Source organism: Platalea leucorodia (assembly GCF_965183815.1).
Source record: "Platalea leucorodia genome assembly, chromosome: 4".
Taxonomy (NCBI): domain Eukaryota; kingdom Metazoa; phylum Chordata; class Aves; order Pelecaniformes; family Threskiornithidae; genus Platalea; species Platalea leucorodia.
In genome coordinates this window covers 89,597,859-89,624,592 of record NC_138826.1, presented here as the reverse complement: position 1 = coordinate 89,624,592, position 26,734 = coordinate 89,597,859, and the positions used below count along the sequence as shown (strand labels likewise).

General features: G+C 40.9%; 2 protein-coding genes across 3 annotated transcripts; both read right to left on the bottom strand.

Annotated features, from left to right (window-relative positions):
- Positions 1-1,853: 1,853 nt before the first annotated feature.
- Positions 1,854-6,555, bottom strand: LLPH (LLP homolog, long-term synaptic facilitation factor). The gene is made up of 3 exons (XM_082310520.1): positions 6,477-6,555; positions 6,145-6,328; positions 1,854-2,736 (listed from the first exon to the last, which is right to left on the bottom strand). The coding sequence occupies exons 2-3, from the start codon at positions 6,323-6,325 to the stop codon at positions 2,573-2,575; spliced, it is 345 nt and encodes a 114-aa protein (XP_082166646.1). The 5' UTR covers positions 6,326-6,328; positions 6,477-6,555; the 3' UTR covers positions 1,854-2,572.
- A 91-nt stretch (positions 6,556-6,646) lies between these two features.
- Positions 6,647-15,440, bottom strand: TMBIM4 (transmembrane BAX inhibitor motif containing 4). Of its 2 annotated transcripts, XM_082310517.1 has the most exons (7): positions 15,244-15,439; positions 13,409-13,517; positions 12,025-12,130; positions 10,339-10,372; positions 9,195-9,312; positions 8,652-8,697; positions 6,647-8,089 (listed from the first exon to the last, which is right to left on the bottom strand). In XM_082310517.1, the coding sequence occupies exons 1-7, from the start codon at positions 15,338-15,340 to the stop codon at positions 7,883-7,885; spliced, it is 717 nt and encodes a 238-aa protein (XP_082166643.1). In that variant the 5' UTR covers positions 15,341-15,439; the 3' UTR covers positions 6,647-7,882. The 2 variants fall into 2 exon arrangements, with proteins under 2 accessions (XP_082166643.1, XP_082166644.1); XM_082310518.1 differs by lacking the exon at positions 8,652-8,697 and having other exon boundaries at positions 7,913-8,089; positions 15,244-15,440.
- Between the last annotated feature and the right edge of the window lie 11,294 nt (positions 15,441-26,734).

Below are 26,734 nucleotides of genomic sequence, written 5' to 3'. Positions count from 1 at the left end.
CCTGCTGCATCTGTGACTCAACCTCCGAGGTTACATCCGTGCTGCACATTTAGCCAGGTTCCTGCTGTCTGCCTACGCGCGAGCCTTCAGCCTGGACTACAGATCCCACCCAACCGGGCTCTCAAAATCCTTCCTGGCCCGGAGAGAGGGCTGCCGCACCTGAGTGAGCTGATCGGTACTCGACTAAGGGCTGCCTTCATGTAAAGGCTGGGGTTTATTCCTTTCCCATCCGCTGTTGCAGCTCAAAAATTAAACAGGATGTCTTAAAATATCTGTAGTTTCAGTGAACCTGTTTGACTTTATCCTGGACACCACGAAAGAAATACCTCACACAGCCAGTATCGTGTCAGCCGGTAGATAAAACTGCTAAATAAAAGATCAGTGCAGTGTCTCCTGTCTCTCATTTGAGATTCAAATCCCTAATCTGGTCACAAAAGCAGCAGGCTAATAAATTTGTGCAACAAAGCTCAGAGCTAGCTCATAAAAGCAGAAATAAGAAAGAGTATTCAGTTGTGCAGATCATTTTCTCTTAGAGAGGAAGGGGCAGAGGCAGAACTGGAACAACTCCGAAGAGGAGAGGAGAAGGCAAGTACAGCGGTGGCAGCCTTGACTAAGATGAGAGACAGAGTATGGCTGCGCACCTGAAGAATGAAAAGAAACTGACTGTGAAGCCGTACACTCAAACAGAGTACTTGGCCAGTTTGATTATCTCCCCTCAGGAAAAGCAGTCTGCTTTCCCACCAGCAGCTGCTTGGAAGTAATCCAATTTACAAACAAGGATGTCAAAAATGGCACTGTTCTTACTCTACAGAAAAAACCCAAACTGTTGGCACTTAAACCCAAGAAGCTCCCCTCCACAACTCCCCAAAGCAGACAGTAAGCAAAATATAGTCTATGTCATTAAAATAGTAAAGAAATATAAACTGACTGTTCATTCCATTTAATTTCTGAATAAACATAATTATGAACCTTAAAGAACACTTTCCTCCATATTAATCAATTTTAAAATACTAATCTAAATGCTAGCGTATTTGACACTGAAATCTAGAGCCATTTATCTAATAAAACAGAAAAATTAATTGAGAGCAGCATCTGTTTTCCAGCAGGGGTATTATCAACTTAATGGAAATATTTTTAAACTACAAAGTTATTAATGGCATATAATTTGGTAAACTTTGATCTATAGATCTTACCAAGTCTCATTAACTGTCAATGTATGTGAAAACAGAAGATGCATTGGTATTTCCTCCAAGAACTCTGTAGTTCTTTACCTGAGCAACAGAACATTTTCCCCTTAACAATAATAATAAACAACTCCCCTGTATTTTTCCAGAAAAACTAAATTTTCTATCAGGTTGAGTTCTTCTTTGTGGATTTTAGCACAGTATAAGCTAGTGTAATTACTTTTAAAAGAATAAATCCTATTTCCTATGCCCAAGTTATCACAACAGACACACATCACAATTTGTGGGCAATTACAGAACTCGGATCCCGTCTCTGATGAAGCTGGACAAAGGTTACGCTCTGTATCGATGAATGGTACTTCAACAGGCAACACACTGCAGGACTGGTACCGTAATTATTTCCATCCTTGAAATGAGAGACATTTTAAAAACACAAGCTTTCAGGGCAACTAATTCTTGCATCTGTCATCACATCTTATTGCCGAGTAATATGCAACCAACTGTAGCTAATCACATATAAATGGCATCTGTTACGCAGTCATGCAATATTTTATCCTATGCCCACATTGTAAAGCATGATAGATGAGTACCATTTTAAGAGGAATAAAAGGCTACTGAAAATACATATGGAAAAGTAAATTCTCATTTACTTTACTAAAACTTGGAAAATGGCTTAAATAAAACTGTTTTATTTCCAATCTGTACATTTGCATTCTCTCATATTAATAATAAAAGAATCAGTTTTACTTTCAGTTATTTAGTTCCTACAATATTTCAGTTGCAGACAGCAGGGAAGTACTTCTTTCTTCCAACAGATTTCTCTTTGCGAATTAAAGTCAGACTGGCACTTTGTCTTTTTACTTATAGAAGTTTCATGAAGCCTCGGTGTTGATTTCAGTTACATCTTAAAAGCCCGTTTTCATTAATTACCAGATGTTAAAAGCAACACAAATCAGTGTAACAAAAGTAATTTTACAGAAAAATTTAAAGGATATGGTGAGTTTACAGAATCCTTTGGTTGAATTTACTAAAAGACAAATTACCTTGACAAAGACCACAGTACAAAAGACGTTTACAGTTTCATTATTTTTAGGATTTCCTTTAGCATTTTCAGTGTTCACAATACAAAAGATGAAGACCCTCCCCCCTCAAGAAAACAGATAACCACAGACACTTAAGTCTATTCAAAGGCACTCAGCTTGCTTTTTGTATAAGTTCAGCAGACACCAAGTTGATATTGCTTTCATCATTTGCTGGCCTAACAGTCTCTTCAAAAGTTCATGCAACACAATAAATTATACTTGCTGGCCAAGCACAAAATTATCATGTACTTATTTGGGATATTTATTTTGCAAGTAAAATATTCATGATCTTACAAAACTCCTGTTTTACCAAGCTAGACCTTTGGCCAATTTTGGTTTTTTTTTCCCTTTAACACGCTGTGCCTTAAGCTTCTTTCTCTGCCTGGAATTCATCCATATCGGGTACTGTCCATGCTGGTCTAGAAGAGTTTTTTTGTTTCGTTTATTATCTATGTCCATTTTGCAGTCATCTGAAAAAGAAAGGTATTTATAGTGAGTAAAATACATGAATTGGCTTCACAGAAGCTATTTTGTTACTAGATTCCCAAAAATGCTAAAAATATGCCTAGACACAACAGTATTTGTACGTAGAGAGCTGAAGGCTTTATACACTGAAAGCGCTTTCCAAACCAATACAACTGCAAGCCAGGAACTTCAACAGCTGATAGTAAACCTGCAGAATTTTCCCTGAAGGCCCATGTCTGGGCAAAGCACCTTATTCTTTAGTCTGCCATCTGTTCTAATACGGTGTCTCATTGTGTGTGGTCTCCATCAAAAGCTGCAACCATACAGGAAGCCATAGGCTTACTGAAACATATGCACAATTAAATACTTTTTATGATGTAATGTTTAAGATCTGTTCTAAAAAATTAAATTGAGTGGAGGATGAAGACAGGTAAAGAAAAGAATAAAGAGAAAAGCTGAAATATGACGACAGTACAAAGCATGAGCCAGTGATGCTACATTTGCCTCAAAAAGTGAGCATGAGGTCAAGTCTAATGTATGTAGAGACAGAAACAGAGGATTAGTCTCCAGGACCAGGAAGACTGCCTGCGACATGGTCACTCCCAAGAACAGTGTCCCCAGCTAGCTAACACCACACGAACGTCATGTCTCGGTGAGACAACAAGGCTACTAGAGGAACACCTTGTTAAGTACAGATTTGAACTGTGCTCTACTATTTAATTTCAACCTTGTTTCCAAACCATCAATGTGTAACTCTAAAAGCTTTATCACGAGTTTTTACAGAGAGGAAAAAACAAGTTTTTTATGTTATGCCCGTCTGGTGTTGGAAGACAAAGTTCACGAGGAAAAGGCCAACATGTTGCTTCAACAGTTGAAGCATGCTGATAGTCCACAAGGATCTGCACCACAGAGATGTGCTTAGGGAGCCCTAAAGTTGGGATATGAATACTGGCAGTCAGTAGAGAATCAGCACGGGGGCTTACTGTCTGCTGCTGGCACAACCAAAGGCTGATCCAGCAGGGACAGGCAGCAAAAGAAGTCCCAGCTCCAGAAACCTCCTGAGACATCAGAGAAACACAACATTTTTTCCCAAATGTCACAGAAGGAGAGATGGCCTCCAACAGCACAACACAAAAAAAACCCAACACCCCAAGAAAACTAACTCTGTATACATAAGCTTCTTCTCTGATTCCTTCCTATCATATGATAGAGGTTAATCTGTTACACGAATTTTGACTGCAAAAAAGCACATCCACAGTAAGTGTCACTTATTAGTAAGTGTCACTTAACTAAATGAAGAAATACTCATGGACAAAAAATACCAGTTGTTCACATAGCACAGCGTTTTCATCGTACTTTGCAATCTGAAGGATGCTGTAGGAATCAGTACCAGGAAGAAACCTACTGAACAGAAGTGGTCCAAGGACATAAAGAAAACCCATCAAAGGGGTTAAAGACAAAGAGAAAAGGACGAAGGGAAAAAAAGCTATAAAAGTAGGTTATCGATATGATTATCTTAAAACTTTGTGAGCATGCACATATTTTTCAAAAACAGCTACAAAACCATTTTTGACCAAAGGCTAGCCAGACCTTCCATTATTTTTTTCCTACAGCAAAAACTGGGGGAAAAAAAAAATATTCCACAGTGTGCTGTGAAAATACCTTAAAGTAACACAGGAAAATGTCCCTAATAAACACCTATATGCTTTCTTAGGCTGGAAAATTATTCACCTATCTATGGAAAGTGCATATTCCGGATGAAGTTTTCATCTACTTCAGTCCTTGTAACATTTAGCAATGTGAACTCCCTTGTGTCCACAAAGAGTTAGTGCTGAAAAGTCCTCTCAAAGAAGACACCATTATTTTCACAAAACCTGTAGTTGTTTTGTGAAATATATACACTCTTAGGTATTTCTGAGGCTGCTATCTCTCTACAAAGGCAAAGCAAAATTGTCCACTTGTAGAAAAGTTGCCAGCAGACTTGGAAGGTGGTGCAGGAATGAGAGATAGGCAGGCATTTGCTTCAGAAACTAGGTTTAAGACAACAACGTTTCCTCCAGCTTCAGCATCAGTACGAGAAGGCTGACAATGTTCCAAAACATTTTGGAAGTTCATTCTAACAATCCCATAAAGAACAACTTTTACATCTGGTTTATGCTACAAATCAGAACCACGGATAAAATTACAAATTATACTCCAAGCTACCCTTAATTGGGCAAGTATTTTTACATAGCATTCTATTTCCATTTGCAATATAGTTTACAGGCTCTGCTATTTAACCTCGCAACACTTCCCTGTCTTTCCTAATTTCTGAAACACTGACAAAACTGGCTGCGTGACTGACAGTGATTACTACCATTATTCTATATCCCCACTGTGGTGTCTCAAGAGACTTCTGCATGCCACATAAAAAGCTCACATCAGCAATATCATAACAGCTTAAGTGGAATAAATTGGAGAAGCAAAAAGGACTACGATTTAGTTTGGACTGCAGTTCTGGAAAGAGAAGGTGTCTTTCTGACTCCTCTCCAGTATGCAGCTATTTAAAACCTCTGCTTCCACCTCCCGGGTTACTTCCTTTACAAATTACATCCTATTCAAGGAACAGAGAGGAAGATGGATGATGGAAGAGGAATTGATACCACTCACGCCCACACCATGTGCAATGCAGCATTAATTAGCATACAAAAGCAGGGTCCCTACTACCCCTACCTTGAGACAGTACATTTAAAAAGGGGAAAAAAAAAAATCACTCTATCCTTGATAAAATCTCTACAATATTACTCCAGATTTAGGTCCAACTTTTATCTGCATAGTGTCCTCCTTAAACTAGGAGGGAAATTATATCCTATCGCCAGTTTAACAGCAACTATAACGCTGTGATTGGAACAACTGCTAAGTGATGAATCCTCACTCACCTGATGTTTTCACAAAGAGATATCTCTCCATAAGATACCACATACTTTAAATCAAATGTTAATAAGCTTGTTCCACAAGTGACCGGATGGAATATAGAATATGTTGTGAAATGACCAGATTCAATGATTTAATAGCACTCTTTGGCTTTAAAAGACAAAGATTTGGTTTTCCAACTCTCTATTCTCAACCTGTAATAATCCTAAGCCTGATCAGGACTGTGAAAGTCACAGGCACAATAATAAATATGCCGCAGAACGTCCGTGCACTTGGGCGGTTGCAACAGAAGAACCGGTATCGTGAACGACACGCTAGAAACGTGACGGGGCGGGGGGGGCGGGAGGAAAAGACGGCCGGGCACCCAAAAGGCAGGCGTTGGGCCAGCCAGGGCGGCGGGGCAGCCGGCGCGGGCGCCCCGGCCTCCCTGGGCCCCGGTCCGGTTTGCCAGCCGGGCCCTCCCCGTAACTCCCGCAGCGCCCAGCGAGAGCCCGACTCACCCCCCTGCTCCAGGACTTTCTTGGCGGGCAGGACGGTCGCCACCTCCTTGACCTCCTCCATGACGACATCCGCGTTGGTTCCCAGGATTTTCTTCAGCCTCTCCAGCTCCTTGGGCGCGTTCTTCTTCCTCTTCTCCGCCCGCATCTTCCTCTTCCATTTGCTCCTCAGGCTCTTCGCCATCTCCTGAGGGGAGGGAAGAGGGAAACAGTGAGGGCGAGGCGAGCGCAGGGCAGAGGAGCCGTTACGGCGGGGCGGGCGCCATTACCTCGGCTGCCGCCCCCCCAACGGCCGTGCGGCGCGCGGGCACGGGTCCCCCCTTCCCCCCGCTCACCCCGGCCGCGCACGAGGCCCGCCGCCCGCCCTCGCGCTAGGCCGCGCTCCCTCTGCGCGCATGCGCAGGCTGACACGCCGCGCCCCGCCGCACGGCGGCTCCTACCGTAACTCTCCGAGCCAGCGCGCCGCCACCGCCGCTCCCATACGTTACCGTAACTCTCCCGCCGGGTCCCGCCCCCCTCCTACCTCACGCTTGCGCCGTGGGCCGAGGCGGAGCAGCGAGGCGTCAGAGGGCGGCGGGGGTGGAGGGAAAAATAACCACGCGTTTCATCACGAGGAACAAAGCGAAGTTTTTATTTGGCGTTACTGCCACGCATTTCTTTGTGAAACCCTAAGGCCGACGAGAGAAATCATCACACTTGCTCCAAACGATTCGCAGCCGAATTCAATCGCCTCAGTCACGTTCCAGCAGGGACAGCAGACGCCGTCCCCGCTTGCGGTAGGACACGGGACGTGTCCCAAGCACTGCGTCGCCTTCTCGCTAACCTCTCGCCGACAGGACAGGCGAGCGGCAACGACACTTCAACACCGAATATGAAGTAAGAAAGCCTTTCAAAATTGTTTTTACCCTGCCTGCCACTCCAGGATTTCAGCAGCTTGGAAAGCAGCGGCTGTGGCGGCGCCTGTCCCCCGTTGGCGGGCGCTTGCTTGTCCAGCAGGGGCTTACAGTGCTCGCTCCCAGCGCCCCGAAGGTCTCCAGTCTCAGCTGCAAGAACAGACTGAAGGTCTTCCCATTTTTAGTAACAACCAACCTTTTTAGACAAACAACCTTAATATACACAAGCTGATAAAATGCCAGAATCCATCTCCAAATGCTTTTTCAGAACACTGAAAGATAGGCAATAAATAATACTTAAGCGAAGGACATTCCCTTTAATTGTTTTAATACCCTCCCAGCATACATAATAATCTGACAGCCCTGAACAAGAACAGAATATCTCTGTTAGAGACAGCATTCCATTTTACCAAACAAAAACTAGAAAAGATTTTAGCTTAGTAAAACATTGCACAATGATAAACTCAGGCTACTCTTATGCAGTACACATGCTTATAATCCGAAAGGAAACATTTCCAGCAGCTACAGAATAGCAGAGAGGCTTGCCCTAGAGCAATCAGAAGTTGGCAAACGTTTTAATTGTGAATTATGTCAAGTGCAAATTAAGTGATTAAAAAAGTGACTGAAATGATGACAGCATGTTAACTACATAAAACATGTACTCTAGAGAAGAACTTTAGCTACATAAAAAGCCCTTTTTTTTCCTAAGGAGGGATCAATATTCATGGAATGAAAAAGTAATAAAGATTCAGTCTCTAGAAGACAGAACTACACAGTTTGTAGATCATCCAAACATTATTTAAGTACTTAACTTTATATATGCTATAGTCAAACCACACTACTTTTGACTATTTTTTATTAAATGCTTCCAGTAAACGCAGCAGGTGTAAGAACAGATTGATGATGTCCAAGTAGAGATTGATTGCAGCCAGTATGTACTCTTCAGGGGACAATTTGTGCATCAGCAAGTGAGTGTCATAAATAATAAACCCACAAAACAGAAGAGCTCCGGCAGCAGCGAACACCAACTCTATTGTCTCACTGTAGAAAAACAGCTGGAGGCAAATGAAACATGAAAAAAAATTTGTAAATTTAATTTTCTTTTTAATATTAAAACATCTGCATAATGATACGCCACACTTAAAACACTGTCTTTTTACTGTTATGTACACACAAATACAATATTACGATGACATTTCAGTGTCCTTCTTTCATATGGTCCCTAGTCACACAATCACTTTAACTGAATAAAAGTGCCTCCACTTAAGGAAGCTCTGGTCTCCACAATATTAACAACAACAGAAAAATTAGAAAAACAAAATACAATTAAAACCCAAATCTCCTTCCCATTCTCTCAATCAAGTAGTGGATCTTGACTGACAAATTTTGTTCATCAACACAAGTACCACTTTTACATCAGCAAGAACAGCATCCAACAAAAATCTGAATTGGAAATGAATGATTAAAAGATCATTGGCATGATCTACAACAGTAATGGATCTGGTTAGGAATTTTCTTTCATTAAGCTATATTGGACTGTACAAAACGTTTTTGTTATACCAGAAGTTAGATTTATATTAAAGAATATTTTTTAACCTTGAACACAAGGTATCTTACCCTCAAGAAACCCGAGAAGATTAAAATCCACAAACAAGCAAAGAGGCTGAAAAAAAACCAAACCAAAACAAAACCTGTGAGCAATAATGTATTTTCTTTTAAATTTTACTTAAAATCTCTTCCCTTCCTATAAAACCTCCTCACGATATATTTGATAGGTAAGCGTCCATAATTCTTATATGCCAACCGCTCATTGGTATCAGCAGGAAAACTGGGTTTTATAAAGCTGGGAAAAGTTATGTCCTAAATTTACTTTTTTAAAAATATTTGAAGCAGCTCCCTTCCGTCCCAGTGAAAAAGCCAGGTAAACTAGTTTTCTAGTGTAATACTATGGTTTTAAGAATCATAATCACAGGAAAGAATTTCTTACCAAGAAAGCAGAACTGCATAAAATTAATAATTTAAGACAAATAACCCCCTCACCATTCCCTTGAAGCAGGTTCTGTTGACCTGTATTCATTATTATATCTGCAAAGCTTGCTTTAAAAACAGGAAAAACTAGCTTAACAACAACAACAAAAAATCATCAATATGACAACATACCCTGCTCCAAATTTGCTGAAGTCTCTCTTTGACTGCAAGGTATATGCAGTCAGTCCAAGAAATACAGCAGTAGTAAGAATAAAGGCTTGTAAGACGATGGACACATCATAGAAACTCACTATAAACAGAAAAAGTAAACTGTCATTTAAAGAGCACTACACTATGGATTTCCTAAGTTATCTTTTGAGGAAACAGAAGTTTAAACTTTCACAGACAGGAAAAAAAAAAATCTTAACTGTGAACAAATAAAAGTAAATTATGTGTGAACTTGTCTTTGTACTTCAAAATCATGACCATAGGACTCACAGACCCTTGCACTAGCTAAGTTTGACATTTGTAGTATGGCTGTAGCTTCTTAAATGGAGATAACAGATCTTCCCTTACTCGCAATAAAAAATAACTTAAAAAAATAAAATACAAAAAGAAAATAAGAAGTATTTTAAGCCTAGATACGTGAGATCTTAAGGAAAAAGCTATATGAATTTTTCATAATACTGAAACAAGAAAAAAAAAAAAATCACAACACAGTCCTTTGTAAAGGCTCATGAAAGTTTTGATTACAGGGTAGGAGGGGAAAGATAAGAGAAACGAGTGGAACCTTTTTCTTCCCTCCTTCCTCCTTAAGCTTTCCTTTCCCCAAATGACTTTTTTTTTTTGCAGGAGATCATAAGCCACAATGAAGAGGTTTCATCTTATGCTGGAAGCTACAGTGCAAGGTGATGCCATGACTTCTCCGCACGCTGCCCCATCTCAACCCTGATAACCAAGTACAGAACTCTCCAAACTCAAAGTAATTCCCTTGGAGGAAACAGACATGGGAAGACAAGGTTATTTCACTTGCAGATCAGCTCTGCTGAGAGCTGCCTCATAGGAAAGAGCATTGCAAGCTATACTGAAGGAACAGATGGCACAACTCATTGCTCACTTCAGGTTTATACAGTTTCAGTTCTGCATCAAAATCCAGTTTTCTCCCTTGATTCCCTGTTTTTTGCTAAACTCATATCACTGTCATTAAAATTTTCAAACAGGGGATTTATTATCACTTTAGTCACATCTAGGAATCTCACATGGTAATTAGTACAACATATTGGATTCCTTTTCCAATTTCTTTAAGGAATCAGACAATAGGATGGCTACCATTTACCTGTAATGGCAACTGTCAGTGCTTCCAGCAGGGTCTACAAAAAGTAAAACCAAAAAATTACAAGGACAAAAAACCCACAAAACACACAGAGACTTCACATGCAATGAGCCCCATTCTGCTACATAATCCCAGCATGCATTACATTAGCTCTCTTGTTAAATTTTTGTATATGAAAACATGTTTAATTTTCAGCAAGAAAACGGCATTCATACTGTCTTACTGTGCTGGAAGTTGTTGTGTTACATAAAAATCATACAACATAAACTGAAAATGAATGAGAGACTGCCCCTATAGAAAAATGCCATTTAGGTTTTCTACTGAAAGCACACAGCATTCTTATCACACTTCTTATAAACTATTCAAGGGGCTATAAAATTTCTCAGAGCTGCTATTAGAAATGAACTGTTTTCAGCTTTTTGCATACTTTTCAATATTTGAAATACCTTCATCCAACACTCTTAATATCTCATTAGACAGCTAAGCATCTGCATCAATTTCCTTTTCCCACTTGTCCTTCTTTTGAAACAGCTACCTTAAAATCAAACATATTATTGATGTCTGGGCTGAAGGCTAGTATAGGCCCTAAGTTTTTCTAAAAGGTAACATAAAATTAAGTTTCATTACAATAAAAGATGAGAAAAGTATCTATGGCATGAACCAAGAGGTCAGAAATAACAGAATATTTAACCCATATTTTGTTTAAACCAATTTATCACACACAGATTTGAATCCTCCTATTCCTACACAATGTAATACTTAAACTGTCATACCACAAACTCCCACACCACATTTGGCCAAACTATTACATCACTCCTTGTTACAGCTGCACTTTTTGAAGTTTTTGAACATTTTGCTCTCCTGCAAGAGTTCTGAAGTCAGGAAGCAAATAACTGCATTACGATTTAAACAGTCTATTTACTTCCACAGCAAAGCTGTCTTCCCATTGTATCACAAATAAAATTTAGGCAACTCCTAAAACATCAGATTCCAATGGTGCTACTGTGACTTCTTTTCAGAAGACTGATTTGCTACATAATCCAAAATATCCAAGAGCAACAGTTATCCCAAATTTACAAATCTGCGACATCAGGCAGGAGACTGAGATTTGAGAACAGCCCTGATTGACCTACCTGTGTTGGAAACATGCTCAGAATTTAGCATCAAAAAGAAAACAATTAATGAAATAAACACATATGGCTGGTCGCATTTGGGTCTCTGCTAGAGGTTGTCCATAAAATAAGGTAACAGAAATGCCTCCTTCTTTCCTACTGAGCAGTTTCATAGGAAAATCACTGACATCAACAGAACAATGAGAGCAGATAAATATATTTATAGACACACACGAAAAAACAAATTTGCTCAACCTGATTCTAAGTTCTAACACTCTTCCTAAAAAGATGCTGGAAGAAACCTGAAGTAGAATCATAGAATCGTTTAGGTTGGAAAAGACCTTTAAGATCATTGAGTCCAACCATTAACCTAGCACTGCCAAGTCCACCACTAAACCACGGCCCTAAGCACCACGAGGAGATGTAGAGGCCATCTAGGAACAACCTGTGGATAGAACCTCCTAAAAATAACACAGAACTTCGTAAGTGTATAGCCACCACTAGATTGTTCCAAGGAGTCCATCACAATGAAAGATATTCTAGGGACTATTAAAATTGAATTTATATCAATACTTACAAATCCAAAAAGCAGGTACAAATTAACAGGATGCTGGTGTCTGTAGAGGGTCAGTGCCACGATTATAGCCAAAGATCCAAACACAGATATCACAAGCAAGGCAGGCCTGCAAAGTTTCATACAAAAAAGTCATCAAAATTAAAATAAAGTATCTGGAAGACTAAAAAACAGTTTATATAAACCCAAGTTTTTAAGTGATCACCTAGATAAAGATACTGCTCTGTATATCCAACGTAAATGTAACGCAAGTTTTACAATAAAACTGCTCTAAAACATACCACCACAGATAATCAGTTAAAAACAGTACAGTCACAAGTAAAGACAATTTTTTCATACTGAAGCTGAAGATTGCCCAGGAGTCCATCACCTGGAGATGAACCCGTATGAAGAGGAAAATCCATCTGTACTAGACTAACAGTATTAAAGTATATGTAATATTTTGCCTATTAAGAACTCCACATTCAGGGAACTGTTTTTTATAAGCACCTGAATGCAACAAACATGGGCATTAACTGCACCAAAGAAAATCAGGACTGACCAGTAAGTATCGCTATAATTAAATCATTCAAGCAGCCCTCCAAGCAAAATCTGGACCAAAATCAAACACAAAATCCCAACAGTTCTAAGGGAGCAGGATGATTTTAAATTATCATATTTAAGTAGAAAACTGTAGTTTTACAGTCTCTGTTTTACACACTATAGCTTATACTGAAACTTTCATGTAGTGTTTGATGCTCCTTTTTTCTTTGGGCTTTGAAGTGAAAGTAAAAGCAAAGTCTGCAAGCGCACTTGGGGGAAAACAGAAACTGGACTCAGTGCTCTCCTCCTTTCCCCAGTTTTTCTTTTTCCCTGCCCTTTCACCACAGTTTGGTTTTTGAGACTTGTTTTTTTCTCATGAAAATCTGAGAGGCAAAAAGAAGCAAGCCCACAGGAATTTTAGCAGCCTAGTTTTCAGGAAAAAAAAACAAAAGAAATGGGGGAGGGAGCAAGACATGATTCAGCTTTTTGGAACAGGTACCTATAAACAACATCATTCCAAACATATTCTAAAAGCATATACTCAGACCATAAAACAAGAAATGTCAATAATTGAGATGTTCTGCAACTGATGTATAGGTTTTCATATATAAATATTAAAATAAGCACTATTAATAAAGTCTTGATTAAAATAAACTTTAATGATAGTAATACAAATACATTTTAATAATAAGCTAAGGACAAAAATGTCAGAAAAGTATTTCCTAATCAGGTTACAAAATTTCTATTACAGGATCAAAACACAGGGTATAAAAATTATTAGGAATACTGAAGCGTTCCAGAGCGACAAACTACATAAACTACACTTAACATAGGATAAACAGCCCCATTTCATTTGAGTATTTACCTTTCATGAACAAATGCCTGCACTCCAGTAGAGTACAGAAAAATGGCAGATGTGACTGTAGTCAAAAGAACTTGAACGGAAAGAATGCTGTAGACTTTCCGTAGAAAAGCTGGAATAAGGAAAATAAAAATGAAATCACTTTTGAGTGACACTTACAAAGTTCAACAGTAAATCAGATACAAGCTTTCTGTTTGGTAAGGAACCATTAGAAATCTTTCATTCCGTGAAAAAGCACAGAGCAAAGTGGTAAGAAGCCATTTTTCCTTAAAAAACTGACACAGCATTCCAGCAAAATTACATTTATTCCTGGACATCATTATTTAAACAATAACAACAATGACAAAAGAAATAAAAAAATCATTTGCAAGGAATTTACTTCAGACCGTTTTAAAAACTACATGCACCTAATCTCACCAAGAAATTACTAACAGTATACCTTCTCCATCATGTTACTAGTATCTAATGGACCTAAATGAAGAAAGATGAACTTGGAAGTTCTGTGGGAGACAGAAACAGCCATAAAAGTTTAAAAAGGAAAAACTTTTACAGTAATATCTATTTCATTGACCTTCTGCCACGTTAGGTATCATTTATCATCATTTGCAACTTACATTGTACTGAATGGATTCCTACAAACTGCTAGAAAAAAATAAAAAAAATCCCAGAATTAAGCTAACAGGCTTCATAATTCTAGAATTATGAAGAGTGAAAAGTGGTTCAGGACATACAAATATCTCATACAGATATTCTCTGTTCTGAATGGAAGGAGACCAAGTCCATTAGGCAAAATGCTCTGAAAGGAAGAGTAAGCTTACAGTGAAAATCAATTCAGTCTTTAATAGCACAGCCTAAACAAGTTTAAGAGCACATATTATGAGAAACTGAATTACCTGCTTGCAGCAGGTAAAGTTAAATATACTTGTAAGCCATGAGGGACTGGGGCCTACTTTGTTGTAATAAACTGAACAAACCTAGAAGTAGCCTGCTAGCTAGCATAGCTTTCTCCTCACATTACTAAATGCAGCAGCAATTTTGCTAATGGCAATCCCTCTTTCATATTTTCTATGGTGCCCTTTATTTTCCAAACAAGATAAAACTGTATTTTTATAGGAAGATGTCTCCTGTATATCAGAAATATCTAACAAAAAATTCACAGCACGCAGCTGTTTTTATTCCAAGATGTATCCAAAACCACTATAACTATTTCAGCAAGGATTACTGATTAGACACCTTCTACAAGAGCATTCAATGCATTTGAGACCTGCGTATTAACAGCAAAGCAATAGTTCATGGCCACTAATATGACCCATAGCACGCAAACACTTCAGCAGAAGAGACAATATTTTAACACCTCACAGAAGAAATCCAAATCCCTCAGTCTCCTGGTTAAACTACTGTAATTGTGGGCACCAATTTTAGTTTTTCTACATCTTATGTATCTTGTTTGGGCTTCCAAATGCATCACTCTGTGGAAAATGAAGTCTGAATCTATACGAGTTTAACCCCTCTGACAAAGAGACCTGCCCCCTGCACACCGAAATGATAAAATCCAGTCTTTCGCCGGCCACTGATCTTTCACCCTCAATGCTTAACCCGGACTAACTAACGCCCTGCCTCCCCACTCACAGCCTTTACCCAGAACGTTAAAATATGGCGCAGAACCTGAATTCGGCTAAACGCCACAGGCGATGGGGTTGTTGGGGGCACTGGGGTACGACCCCCCCTCGACCGCCCAGCCGGGGGGGCGGCAGGGGCCGCTCCCCAAGGGCGGGGGGGGCGAAGGGGAGGGAACTCGTCGGGGGGCGGCCTGACTCATCCCCCTCCCCAGTCCCTACCCATGCGGATGTGGACACTGGCTGAGGCCACGTTGGTGCCATAGTTGAAGTCATCTTCGATGGAGCTCCGCGGGTAGAGCTGCTCCGCCGCCGCCATCGCCGCCTCCCCCAGCAACGCCGCGCTTCCGGGAGAGACAGTCGCACCCCACACCGCCGAGCAGGTTCCTCTGTCGAGCGGCCGAGCTCGTCGATCGCGGCTGCCCGCCTTCCCAGGGGGCGCTGCGGGGCGGCCCTGCCCCGGCGGCGGCGGCGGCGGGCGGGGGCTGGAGGGGGCGCCGGGGCCTACCCGGCCGTACCCGCCCGGCCGTACCCGCCTGGCCTCCCCCGCTGTCGCTGCAGGGCGGGCAGAGTCTGCAGGGGGAGGGAGGCAGGGCTGAGGAGAGCGGCGGTGGCCGCGGGTGGCGGTGCCAACGGCTGCGGCCTAACGGCTGCCGCCGGGCCGCGGGTGGCTTTGGGAGTCGGCGTGGTGTGCCTGAGCGGGGAGTGACCTTGGGGAGGGAAGGGGCACCCGCGTCCGTTCGCCTTTACGTGCGGGATGTGCATGAGTAGGGTAGGACTGGGATTCCTGCGAAGATCTCCTCGGTGCGGTGACATTTACCTGCCCAGGCCTGCCCTGCGCGTGATTCGGGACGGCTGGAGGAGAGGCATCGCGTGTGTTTGCCTTAAACACCATGTCCTGTGTCTGTTTTGGGTCTGAAGGGTCTGGAGAGGAAGTTCCAGTGACTGAAAAGCCAGCCCTCTTACTGGTTTTCACCTTTGATTCACCTCTAGCTGGTATGCCAGAAGAGTTCCCCAGCAAGCCGGGGCTGTCCACAGCTACAAACACAGAGCTGCGTTCAGCAATAACTGATAAAAGAGGCTTTGGGCGTTAGCGCTCACTATCAGCATATATCCCACTGCAGCCGAGTTTCACTTCCTTTAATGCACAGTAGACTTCTATTCAGGCTTTCTTCTAGTTTTGTGTCCTATCCTCCAAAGTAAACTCAGTTTATTTCAATAGAACACAAAGATGCTCAACATTTCTTGGGCATCGCATAGCACTGCCTACAGTCAGACTTCGTGCTTGTGGAATTGCCCCCCAAAGGTTACCCAAGATGGTAGCTCACGTTAAGGAATCCACAAAAGCTAAGATTTTGGGATGTGGGATGGGGAGCGCAATATGTTATTCTTTAACTTGTGAGTATTATCTAAAGCGTGCCAAGAAACTCAAGTGATAGACACTTTAGAAATGCATGTAATAGATTAAAATAAAGTGCTTTTAAAAATTGGAAAATAGTGGTCTCCACTGTATTCAGATTCTCAAGGGAGAAGTAAATAAATTACATGATTCTGTGATGAAATAATTTCGAGCAAAGTTCTTCTACTGAGTTGACTTAAGATATTACATTTCAGTTGCAGATACAAAAATTACGAACATGACTTTATATTCTGGGAAGTATTTATGGTTTTCCTAATGTCATTTTGCATTTTGAGTTGCTGCAGAGCAGGATCTTTCAGCTTTAATCCTGAATTTGGAGATTTATGCATTGTTTGCATTGATGAATAGTAACTGTTTTGAAATAATTACGCTGTCTGCTTTCTTGCACGTGTCTCTGCAGAGGAGCACCGCCGATGTCCTCCCAGAAGACGCATTTAGAGTTCTGGACTAGCGTCCAGTGTTGCCTTCTCCTAATACGTGCAGTGCAATTTTCTTTAAAATGCCTCTTAGAAACAGCCTCACTTTGGTGTGAGAAACAGAAAATTTCAGCGCATTGCAGTAGAGTCGACTCCTGCAAATTCGCAAATAGTCTGAGCCTAGAGAGGACTGAAGGAGAGACATAATAGTAGTCTTCAAATGCTTCACAAAAGGCTGTTGCAGTCCTCCAGCCGTGGAGAAAGTATCACATAAGAGGTAGTGTGGCTTAAACTGCAGTTAAGGAAGATTCAAGGTGGAAAGTTGAGAACTTTAGAGTAATCGGGGAGAAGCTGTGGAATAGTTAGCCTGGGGTTTAGGCACAGGCTGGGAGACAGGAGATGGCAGGAAACGGGCATGTGCACCTTGGCACTTTTGCACACCCACCTCCTGCGTGGAAGATGCTAGTCTGATGTAAGCCACCAAGAAGCACTAACGGGCTTATTCAGAAAGGCAGGCGACAAAGCAGCAAACGATTCAATGACGCTACTCACGAGCACAATCTGCCAGGGTTGCCGCAGATGGAAATGGAAAAATTATTTACAACTGCAACACTGATAAAGCCTGCAATTTTCATGCCAAAAGAGAGCATCGTTCTTGTCTTAAGATCTTTTTCTGTTACTTGCAGGCGCACACAGAATGCACTGTGCAGTGAGCAGTGCTTTGGAGTGGCTGTACTGAACCAAGGTTTAATAACACCGAGCCTGGCTGAGTGCTTTCAATGTCTTTGCAATTTTCCATTCCTCACTTGGGAACGTATACCTTATAAAATGCTAAATATGCCTTATAAAAAGCAAAGTATGTTTTACATTGCCTTTCTTTTCTGTATTTGATGTTTCCATAAACATACCTCCATCACACTATTTTTATTTGAAACCGCTGCGGTCCCACAGTGACTTGCTTAGGACTGGCGAGACGCTTCCACTCTGCGTGCGTGCGTGCAGGGGTGAAAGAGCTTTCTGTTCTCCAGGTTCTGGTTTGGACTCCGGTATGGGGAAAGGAAGCTCGCTCTCACTAGAGCCCTGGTTAAGGACCATGGACTCCTCTGTGCCTTTTGTCTGCGTTACACATAATCGGTGGCTTTGCTGGAAAAAGTCCATCTGGCACTCGGAGGTACTTGGGAAAGGTACTTGGAGCGTTGTCAGGATTCTGCTTCTTTCCAGAAGTTTGTTTTTAAATAATTGTGCCAGAGCCCCTTCATTTGCTGCAGCTTTGAGCGGTGTTCCCAGAGTGACCCCTCTCAGCATGGCTTTGATATACATCTGTGTATCTTCACATCATCACGGCTGTTGTTGAGGCAGGACTAAGCGGTCTCCTCTTCCCAGACTGCAAAGCCCGTGACCTCTGCGTGGCTCCGTACAAATGCATGAGACACGACTGCTGTAATATTGGTGGAGTGCGGGGTGTGCGGTTCCAGGAGTACGTAGTCACACATGGGGCCTCGTGGCTGCCTGCCAGCCTTTCAACAAGGAGGTAACATCCAGGCAATTTGTGTTCAGAACTGCACGGCGCACACAGTGCAGATGCAAAGCAATGTGGGAAAACAGAGGAGAGAAGTTTGATTATATAGGTGCATCCGCATGGCCGTTAACCATTAATTTATCCCCAGGTGAACTTTGTTCTCTTAATTTCAATATAGCTGGCTAGTTAAGTTAGAGGGATCATTTTATTGTGTGACCCTGAGGAATCTTAAGTTGAAGAAATGTGAGTTACTGTGAAATTATCCTCACACTCAAAATATGAAGTCCTCCATGAGAAGTGGAGACAATCTCGTAATTGCAAAGTTCTTCCAAATTACATTTCAAAATGTACAGTACATAGCTGCAAAACTGTCATGGTGTTCTTACAGGGCAGGAAAATAACAAAGAAATTCAGGGACACATGTGCCATCTGTTGCTCTAAAATCCCCGATGGTAAATTTTCAAATCCACTGATCAAGTGAAGAGAGTTTATCTTCTTTAGTACCTGCAGTTTCATGAGAAAGGCTCTACCCTTTAGCAAGCTGGTCACCAAGCCGACCTTTCATTATTCCAGCATGAAAAACTTGTCTCAATGTTCCTTCAGTTTCCTAGAGCCCTCATCTTTGCCTAATGATAAGTATATTCTTTTTCCTATTAAATCCCATCTGCATTATATATTTTTTCATTATACCTCACCATATTGTAACTTGATTAGCTCCTTTATTTTTTTCCCCGTGCATTGTTGATAAGACACGCCAGGTTAGTTTTGGGTCTTGGACTCACTGGAGGTCTCAGATGCAATAAGAAATGGGTTGCGGCTAGGAACTGAGCTGTCTGGTGGCACTAGTCCATCAGTGTGGGGGGTACGAGCTTACCTGCCAGGGAACACAGTGTGGAAGTTAACTGCCTGGACCTTTATTTTAAGGATCGTGAACAGCTCTTGAACAAAAATGTTGGTTTGACTGATGCGATTTGGTGAGACATTTAGAATGGGGTCAGGGTGGGTATGTTTCCTTTTGAAAACAGGACTTCAGGATCGATATATCTCTGCAGTTAATAGAGTAATGCTGGTAGTTAATAAATTAATCCTAGTATTAAAAGTCTTCTCCAAAGGTGTTTGTCCATTTATGCAAGTCTCATATCTTTCAAGGGTGCAATCTTATTTTGACAAGCTGAGGTATTTTATATTTTAAGGTCAGGATCAAGCTGAAAGCTGTCTTTGCTTATAATCCCACCTTTGTTATTTTAGTAACTGCTGGAGTTTAAAAAAAAGCATTACCATTTTATTCCATGTGTAAGACTGAATCCTGGGGAAATATAGAGTGCTACACTGACAGCCCAGTTATAGGTAATTTTTCCTTTTTTATGGAAGAAGCGGGTTTTTTTCTTTTTCTTTTTCTTTTTCTTTTTTTTTTTTGCTTGGAGGTAATGTTACAAACTAAACCAATTTAATAACTGCACTGCCTCATGAAATAGAAGGGGAAGCATTCTTGAATTTGTTTCTCTGAATGAAACATCAAAACATACACTGGTTTGAGTTTGCTATTATTTTGTTCAGTTTCAATTTAGCAGTAAGAGCTGCTTGAATTTTGAGAGTGCCATAAGGAGTTTGTTTATAAAACACTTAACTACTCTTTCTGTACAAATTCCAATGTGCTTTAATTGTCTTCACTGGACAGCCTACATCACCTGTAATGGCTAGTCATTCTGTCATCTAAAACCTGGGTGTACTCATGTAAATTAGTTTATCTAAACCTTTGAGCTTATTTTGTCATGAACGCTTTTAACTCTGAACCTTTTTTTTCCCTGGCATTTTGAAAAGTTGAGGTCAGATTTGCTTATTTCTGTTTGAGTGTCTAGTGCAATCAGATCCTGATAAGAACTCCCACATGTAACAACAGTAATAGTCTGTATGCTGTTAAAGGAAAAAAAAAATCCTGCATTTAAAATAGCAGTGGCTTTGCAGCTGTTGGTCAGGTCTACTCTGCAGAGATTGAAGAGCAGGATTCAGCTCTAGATGAAGACAACTGCATTTAGGTGTCTATAAATAGGTATCTGCAAGTGTACTAAGAGCCTAAGCAACCATTACTGTCAATGGAAATAGGGGTGGCATGCAGATGCCTAAACATAAGTGTCTGGTGCCATTTTATGGCCCTCAGGGTACCAATCTCAATTCCATTTGCTCCTCTAGAAAGGCACTGAGTTTCTGTAAATCCTCTGTTATATCTGCAAAGACATGCAGATGCCTTGGGTACCCCAGAGCATCCTAAAAGGCACTGGATGCCAATGCTTAAGCAATGGCACCCTGCATATATGGCAAATATATCACATCTTGGATGGGGACACAGCAAGGGCAGAAAAGGGGGACGAGGAGCTGGCAAAAAACATGAAGGCCTTGGTTATTTCTGTGAAAGAGCAATCCTGTTGCTGTAAGTTCACCCATAAAACCCAAGTCAGTAAGCCTCCTTTGATGGAGATGCAGTCCCTGTCTCTGCTAGGACAGCTTTATCAGTGCAGAAGTACCTACACAGCGTATGGCCCCCTCTGTTCTGGGTGCATATCGGTGCTAGGATAGCTGGGAGGAGAGGAGGGCACAGCTTGTCCTCAGGCTCTGCCTGCACTGGGGTTTTGTCTGGAGTGGCTTCATAAGGCACAAGGCATGCCTGAAGTTACCTCATCTCCTCATGCTGCCATCACACGCAGGTTGACCCCAGTGTGCAGAGGCTACTTGCAACTCCTGCAATGCCCTGAACAGGGTCTTGGAAAAGTAACTTGAGATGTTCAGTGTCTTTCACCAGCTTCAGGCAAAAATGCCAAGGGCACCAAGAGGGCTTTGGGCCATGAGGTGCTGTTACACATCAAGCAGCCCTTAGTTTTCCCACACTTTTTTTCAGTAGCTGAGTGGCTTTCAAGACACTTGCTGGAGCTTCACAGCATTGAAAAATATGGAGGGAAGGACAAAAGTGGTGTGAGAGGTTTGTTCTGGTGCTGATGGAACAAGACCATTGGCAGCCTCATGCAGGCTCTTCGAGAAGTGGGTCAGTGGCAAATCCTTTGCTTATTCACAAGGTTAATTATTTAGTTGTGTGAAGCAGACCAGCGTTAAGTCTTAGGATACGTGTGCCAGATATATAGTTACTGCTCATTTTGCATGAGGCAGAAACAAAGCTCATGGCTCCAGACATAGCAAAGTACTTCCACGTCGCTTCAAGGCACCTTTCTGGAACAGCAGTCAGAAAAGAATAGTACAGATCCCTAAATACCACACTTGGTCCAGCAAAGGAGAAAAGAGTTGTAGATGGGTCTCTCACCTGAGTGTTTCCTAGTGTTAGTTAATATTTAAATACCATTTTTAAGAACATTAGTGAGTCTCATGTAATTTTGACATGCTCAGATAGTAGCAGGAAGAACAGTGGTTTATTAGTCAGCCAGAGGTTTGGAATATCGCTATTGAATTTTGAGCTACATGTTCCTTTTAAAACTTGCTTTTGAATGATGTGCCTGAGAAATATTATTCATTAGTGTGTGGTATGTTTGTAGAGATTATGGGCTGGACAATCATCTTTGCTGAATCCAGCATTTTTTCAACAGTCTTGTCTGCATCATCCCCATTTGTCCTGTTGAAGATGTTTGGACAAACCCTGCCTCCTGTGAAAAACTGCTCAGGTTTTTTGGAAGTGGAATTAGGGTGAGAATTTTTTCAATGCTTTTAGGATTGAGATGTTTTAATGCCAGGTGTTAATGCTGTGACTTAAAAAACAGAAGCACCACTTCTGCAGCAACAAAGCAGCTCAGCAGCCCCTGTTCATTTAAAAAGAATGAATTATGTATTTCACTCCATGTCCAACTCTGCAGATTTTGCCTACAAGGACTGGTATTAGTGGCATTACCTCTACAAAACATGTGTTCAGTAAAAAATACACGGTGCTGCCTTCTCCAGAAGGATGTCTCTGCTAAGAGGTGAGCAGGCTAGAGAGTGGATTTACACTCAACAGATCTGTAATCTCTGTGGTGGCTGTCAGCCCGCTACGACTTGGGATCAAAATGTCCACACTGTGCTTAATAACAGCCAACTTTAGGATATGTGCTGGTTTAGTGGCCTGTAGCATGTAGCTCCCGTCTTGGTCTTGCAAAAAGGTCCTCTGCTAAGACACCAGCTGTGCTTGAGCTCTCTCCCTCCTAAAAGTGATGCATCTAAGTTACGTAAACAAGGGGAAGGGGAAAGTCCATGTTGAGACATACCTTATATGTCTTTTGCTTTTCAGAAAAGCACAGCCATATCAAATTGATAGGTCGAGTACACTTATTTAATTTAAGGAAAGATATTTTTGACAGCCGTGTTTGATTTTAAGCCTGTTTCAGATACTGAGCATGCAGAAAAGCAGCCAGAATTATGTAGTAGTGGTAGTTACGCTAAGAAATTGAGTGATCCAGGTAAATTTCTACTGTAAATCCCTAAACTTGGCCTACTGTCATCTGTGTGAGATCTTACTGACCATTCTGTAAGCATGCATCATTTGGAGCACATCTGCATTGTATTACATACTAATCCAGTTATCCAATACTGCTTTTGGGTTTTAGAGGTCCTTGCCTGAGAAAAATAGATTTTAAAATGATTTTAGAAGACGGTTGTCTCTATATCTTAATGAGTCAGCCATTAAAGTGATTGAGTCATTAAATCTAATACTTGGTGTTAGACATCTAATCTAATTAGAAATCTAGTATCTCTGCTAAAATATTAAACACATTCATTAATACCTGCCAACAAAATAATTGTAATTGCAAGTGAACCCTTTTAATGGTGCTTTCATGATTCCTGGCCAAAATACATAATTGTTCACAACTGTTCTGCAGTTCCTTTAAAGCACTATGTCCAAAGTTAGCAGCCGTGTTTTAGATGCTACCACTTTCCCTTTAACTGAAAACCACTGCTGGGGCAGGATTCTGCTTAATCATCTCTGTGAGGCCTCTGAAGGGAAGGACAGATGTGGCAGTTAAAGTATTAACATAATTTTAGTTATTTATGAGTCTTCCGATAACCTTAAGTTTTGGGGAACCTAGCCCTTTATATTCAAACATTAATTTCTCCTTTTTCAAGAATAACTGTAACAAGGAGAGAGTGATCTGTCAGCTGGCTTCCGAAGCATCACTTGCAAGGTATTTTCTAAGTACTGGATCTCAGTCTGAAGACTCCTGTGCTCTAGTATATAGCAAGACTGAAATATTTGATTTTACATGGCTGTGATGCAAGTCATTCCAGGCAAAAAGTCCAAAAAAGGCCCCAAACTCAGCATATGTTCCTCTGGCAAATTAAAAAAAAAAAAACATGGATGGAAAGTGCGGCAGCTCATCCTGAAGAACTTAGGAGCGGACATTTCCAAAGATAAATTTTCACAGACAACCATATTTTCATATAACTCCATACCGAGTAACTTAATGTGTGGATCGTAATCAGTATGAGTTGATCTGCATGGGGTCTGCTGTTTGTGCTCACAGGAGGAAGGCAATGGGCACACAGGGGCTGGTGGCAGGGAGAGGGTATTGCCCTTTTGAGTGGCAGCCTGCCTTCCAGCAGCTTAAACTAATTAGGAAGTCATCATTTTAGTTGACATTTGGCCCAACAATATCCTTTGTGAATATCACATTCAAATGTTATTCAGAGCAAAAATTAGTCTTTCAGTAGTGTTTAGGCTTGGGACAGCATCAGATAAAATTACTTTTCCTGTGCAGCAAGTTGGAGCTCTGGTACACACCGGTGTGAAAGTGTGTGGCTCAAGGTACATGGCAGGACCAGCTGGTTCCCAGCCATGCTGCGGTGCCAACAGTTTGAATATTTCCTTGCCAGTCTCAGAAATACATGTTGCGGCTGGCATCTCATGTTGGTCTTCTTAGGATTTTTGCCCGGAGATGGAAATGCACACGTAATCTCAAAATACTTTGAAAATTGCCATGCCCACATCTATGTCCTGTGTGGAGTGGATGACTGAAATTAGGCATTATCTGGATAGTGAATTCTGCCTTAAACTTTCTCCAAAATTGTGTTGCTTTTCTCTTCACATTCCTATGAAATTTGCACGTCGCTGAGAGGTTGCACTGCTGTGGTTACACTTGGGAAGCACTTAGGAGGCAGCTGAAGGTGTCAGTCCTGTCAGATATTATTTTCGGAGAAGAAATCCCAAGCGGAGCTCCTCCTCCATCTAAAATAGACACCTGGAACATTTTCAAACGGATATGATTTTATTGAAGAGTAAGGAGAACAAAAGTTTCTGATGTCATGATGGTTTTGTCTTTCTAATACAAAAAAGGGAGCAAATTTTGCAGTGCTGGAAAATGTTACTGAAACATTCTTTGCATCCTATGTTCCAGGAAGTAGAGGGCATCATTCATCTAATTTAAGTTTGTGTTAATGGCATTTTAAAGCAATATTAGGGAACGTCCTTGTGTCTACTAGGCACTCTAGAAATACAGTACCTGCATAAACCACCTCAAATATTCTGTAGCTTTTTTCGGAGAGATATGTAGAAGCAGAGCTTCGGGCATGTATGCATTCTGTTTGGGAGTTGTAGCAGTGGGTATGATGATCTGGCTGCTTGTAGACAAGAGCTTTCCAGAGGCAAACTGGCAACATATGCATTTTTTAACTGATGTTTTTAATTGGCTGTGCTGTGCTGAATTTTGTAGAGGAATTAATACACTAAGGTAAGCTACAAAATTCTAATGATGTGCTGATAAAAATGTATACAATTCAGTTCTTTCTCTCTCTTTTTCTTTTAGGAAACAATTAGTGTAGCATGCATCCCTGAATCTCATCATTAAGGTAAAAAAACACTTAAATATGCTTTGACTGACAGTTTCTAGCAGCACCAATGTGGGAAAAGATGCTTTTCGTCAGCCCCACATATAATTATAATTCTCATTGAAATTCTTTCTGTAAATAGGTTGATGCTGGGAATATAGTTTGAGAAGCTCACATGCTTTCCTGAAATTTATGCTTCCCATGACGGCAATAAATTACAAAACTCATGTTAAGTGCCTTCTAGTTCTCAGAATACAAATGTAGATTTTTCCTTCAGAGGCTTACTGTCATTCTGCATCTGTGAAGTTTGTTACTTCCACACAGAATAGGAAACAAATATGAAACTGCTGCATTTTTGCAATTCTATAGATGTTTTAATTCATCAACAATCTAGCAACATGTAGATACCATTTATGGTATCATCAATGGTACTTCTAAATACAGACTAACTTTAGCACAGTTTTATTTTGGCTGTGAAACATCTCTTAGATTACATCAGCCTAAGCACTAGATGTGTACCACCATGTCCCACCACACTGATACCACTATCCTGAAGTAACAAAGGGTAAAGCTTCTACTCTAATTAGTACATCTCTGAGACTGTGGTTTTCTGTGATAGAAAAGTCTTTTATGTGAAAAGCTCTTGATTAACAAAAGCCCAATCAGGTTTCTGACAATAGAGAAAGTGGGTTTATGTATCAAAATATGTATTGCTTTCAAACGTAAAATGTTTTAAAAATAATAATTAAAAAATCATAAATTTTAAATAGCAAAAAAAGAAAATATTTTTCTTTCCTAATAAGTCCTCAACTCAGCAACATCACTCTTGTGACACAGATGAAAAAGTAGGCTAATATAAGTCTTTGTGAAGTATCATGGATCCACACTCCAAGGACAGAAAATCATCCACTGTACCTCTGGCAACATAAAAAAATGAACAGCAATAATGCTATTTTGTTTACATCGCTTTATTACTTAGCATTTGGTTCTTTCTGAAAATGCATTACCACTTCATTATTATTTACTTTTGTTATAAACCTTGTTTTGGTCTTTGGAGAGATTGAAGAAGTGGAGAGATTGAAGAGCTCCAAAATGCAAGGAGTACAAAAGAGGCTTAGAGTTTCCCATATGTCTCCAGCTCTGTTCCTGCCTTCAGCACAAGCGTAGGTGGTGAATGCCCAGTGCTGGTTCTGGATCACGGCACTGCTGCTCTGAACTGGGGTATCTGGAGAGAGGGAAAATCCCCTGCAAGACAGTCTCACTTTTCTCTCTGTCTCGTGGTCCCAGAGACCAGCTTCAGCATCCTTGTACCACTCTCTTTTCAATTATTAGTTTTCATTCTGTGGACACAGCAGTGAAAAGAGTGTAATAGCGGTGACAAAAGGGGGAAAAGAACCATGAAGCTGTTATAATTCTAGAAATGGTTGATAAATAATGCTCAGCTTTCTATGAAAAACTTTGCACTCCCTTATTAACTTAAAACCATCAGAGATACAACAGAAAACTTCAGTGAAAACTTTCTGGTTGGAGAGGAAAAGTTCTTTGAGGTCCACAAAGCAGATA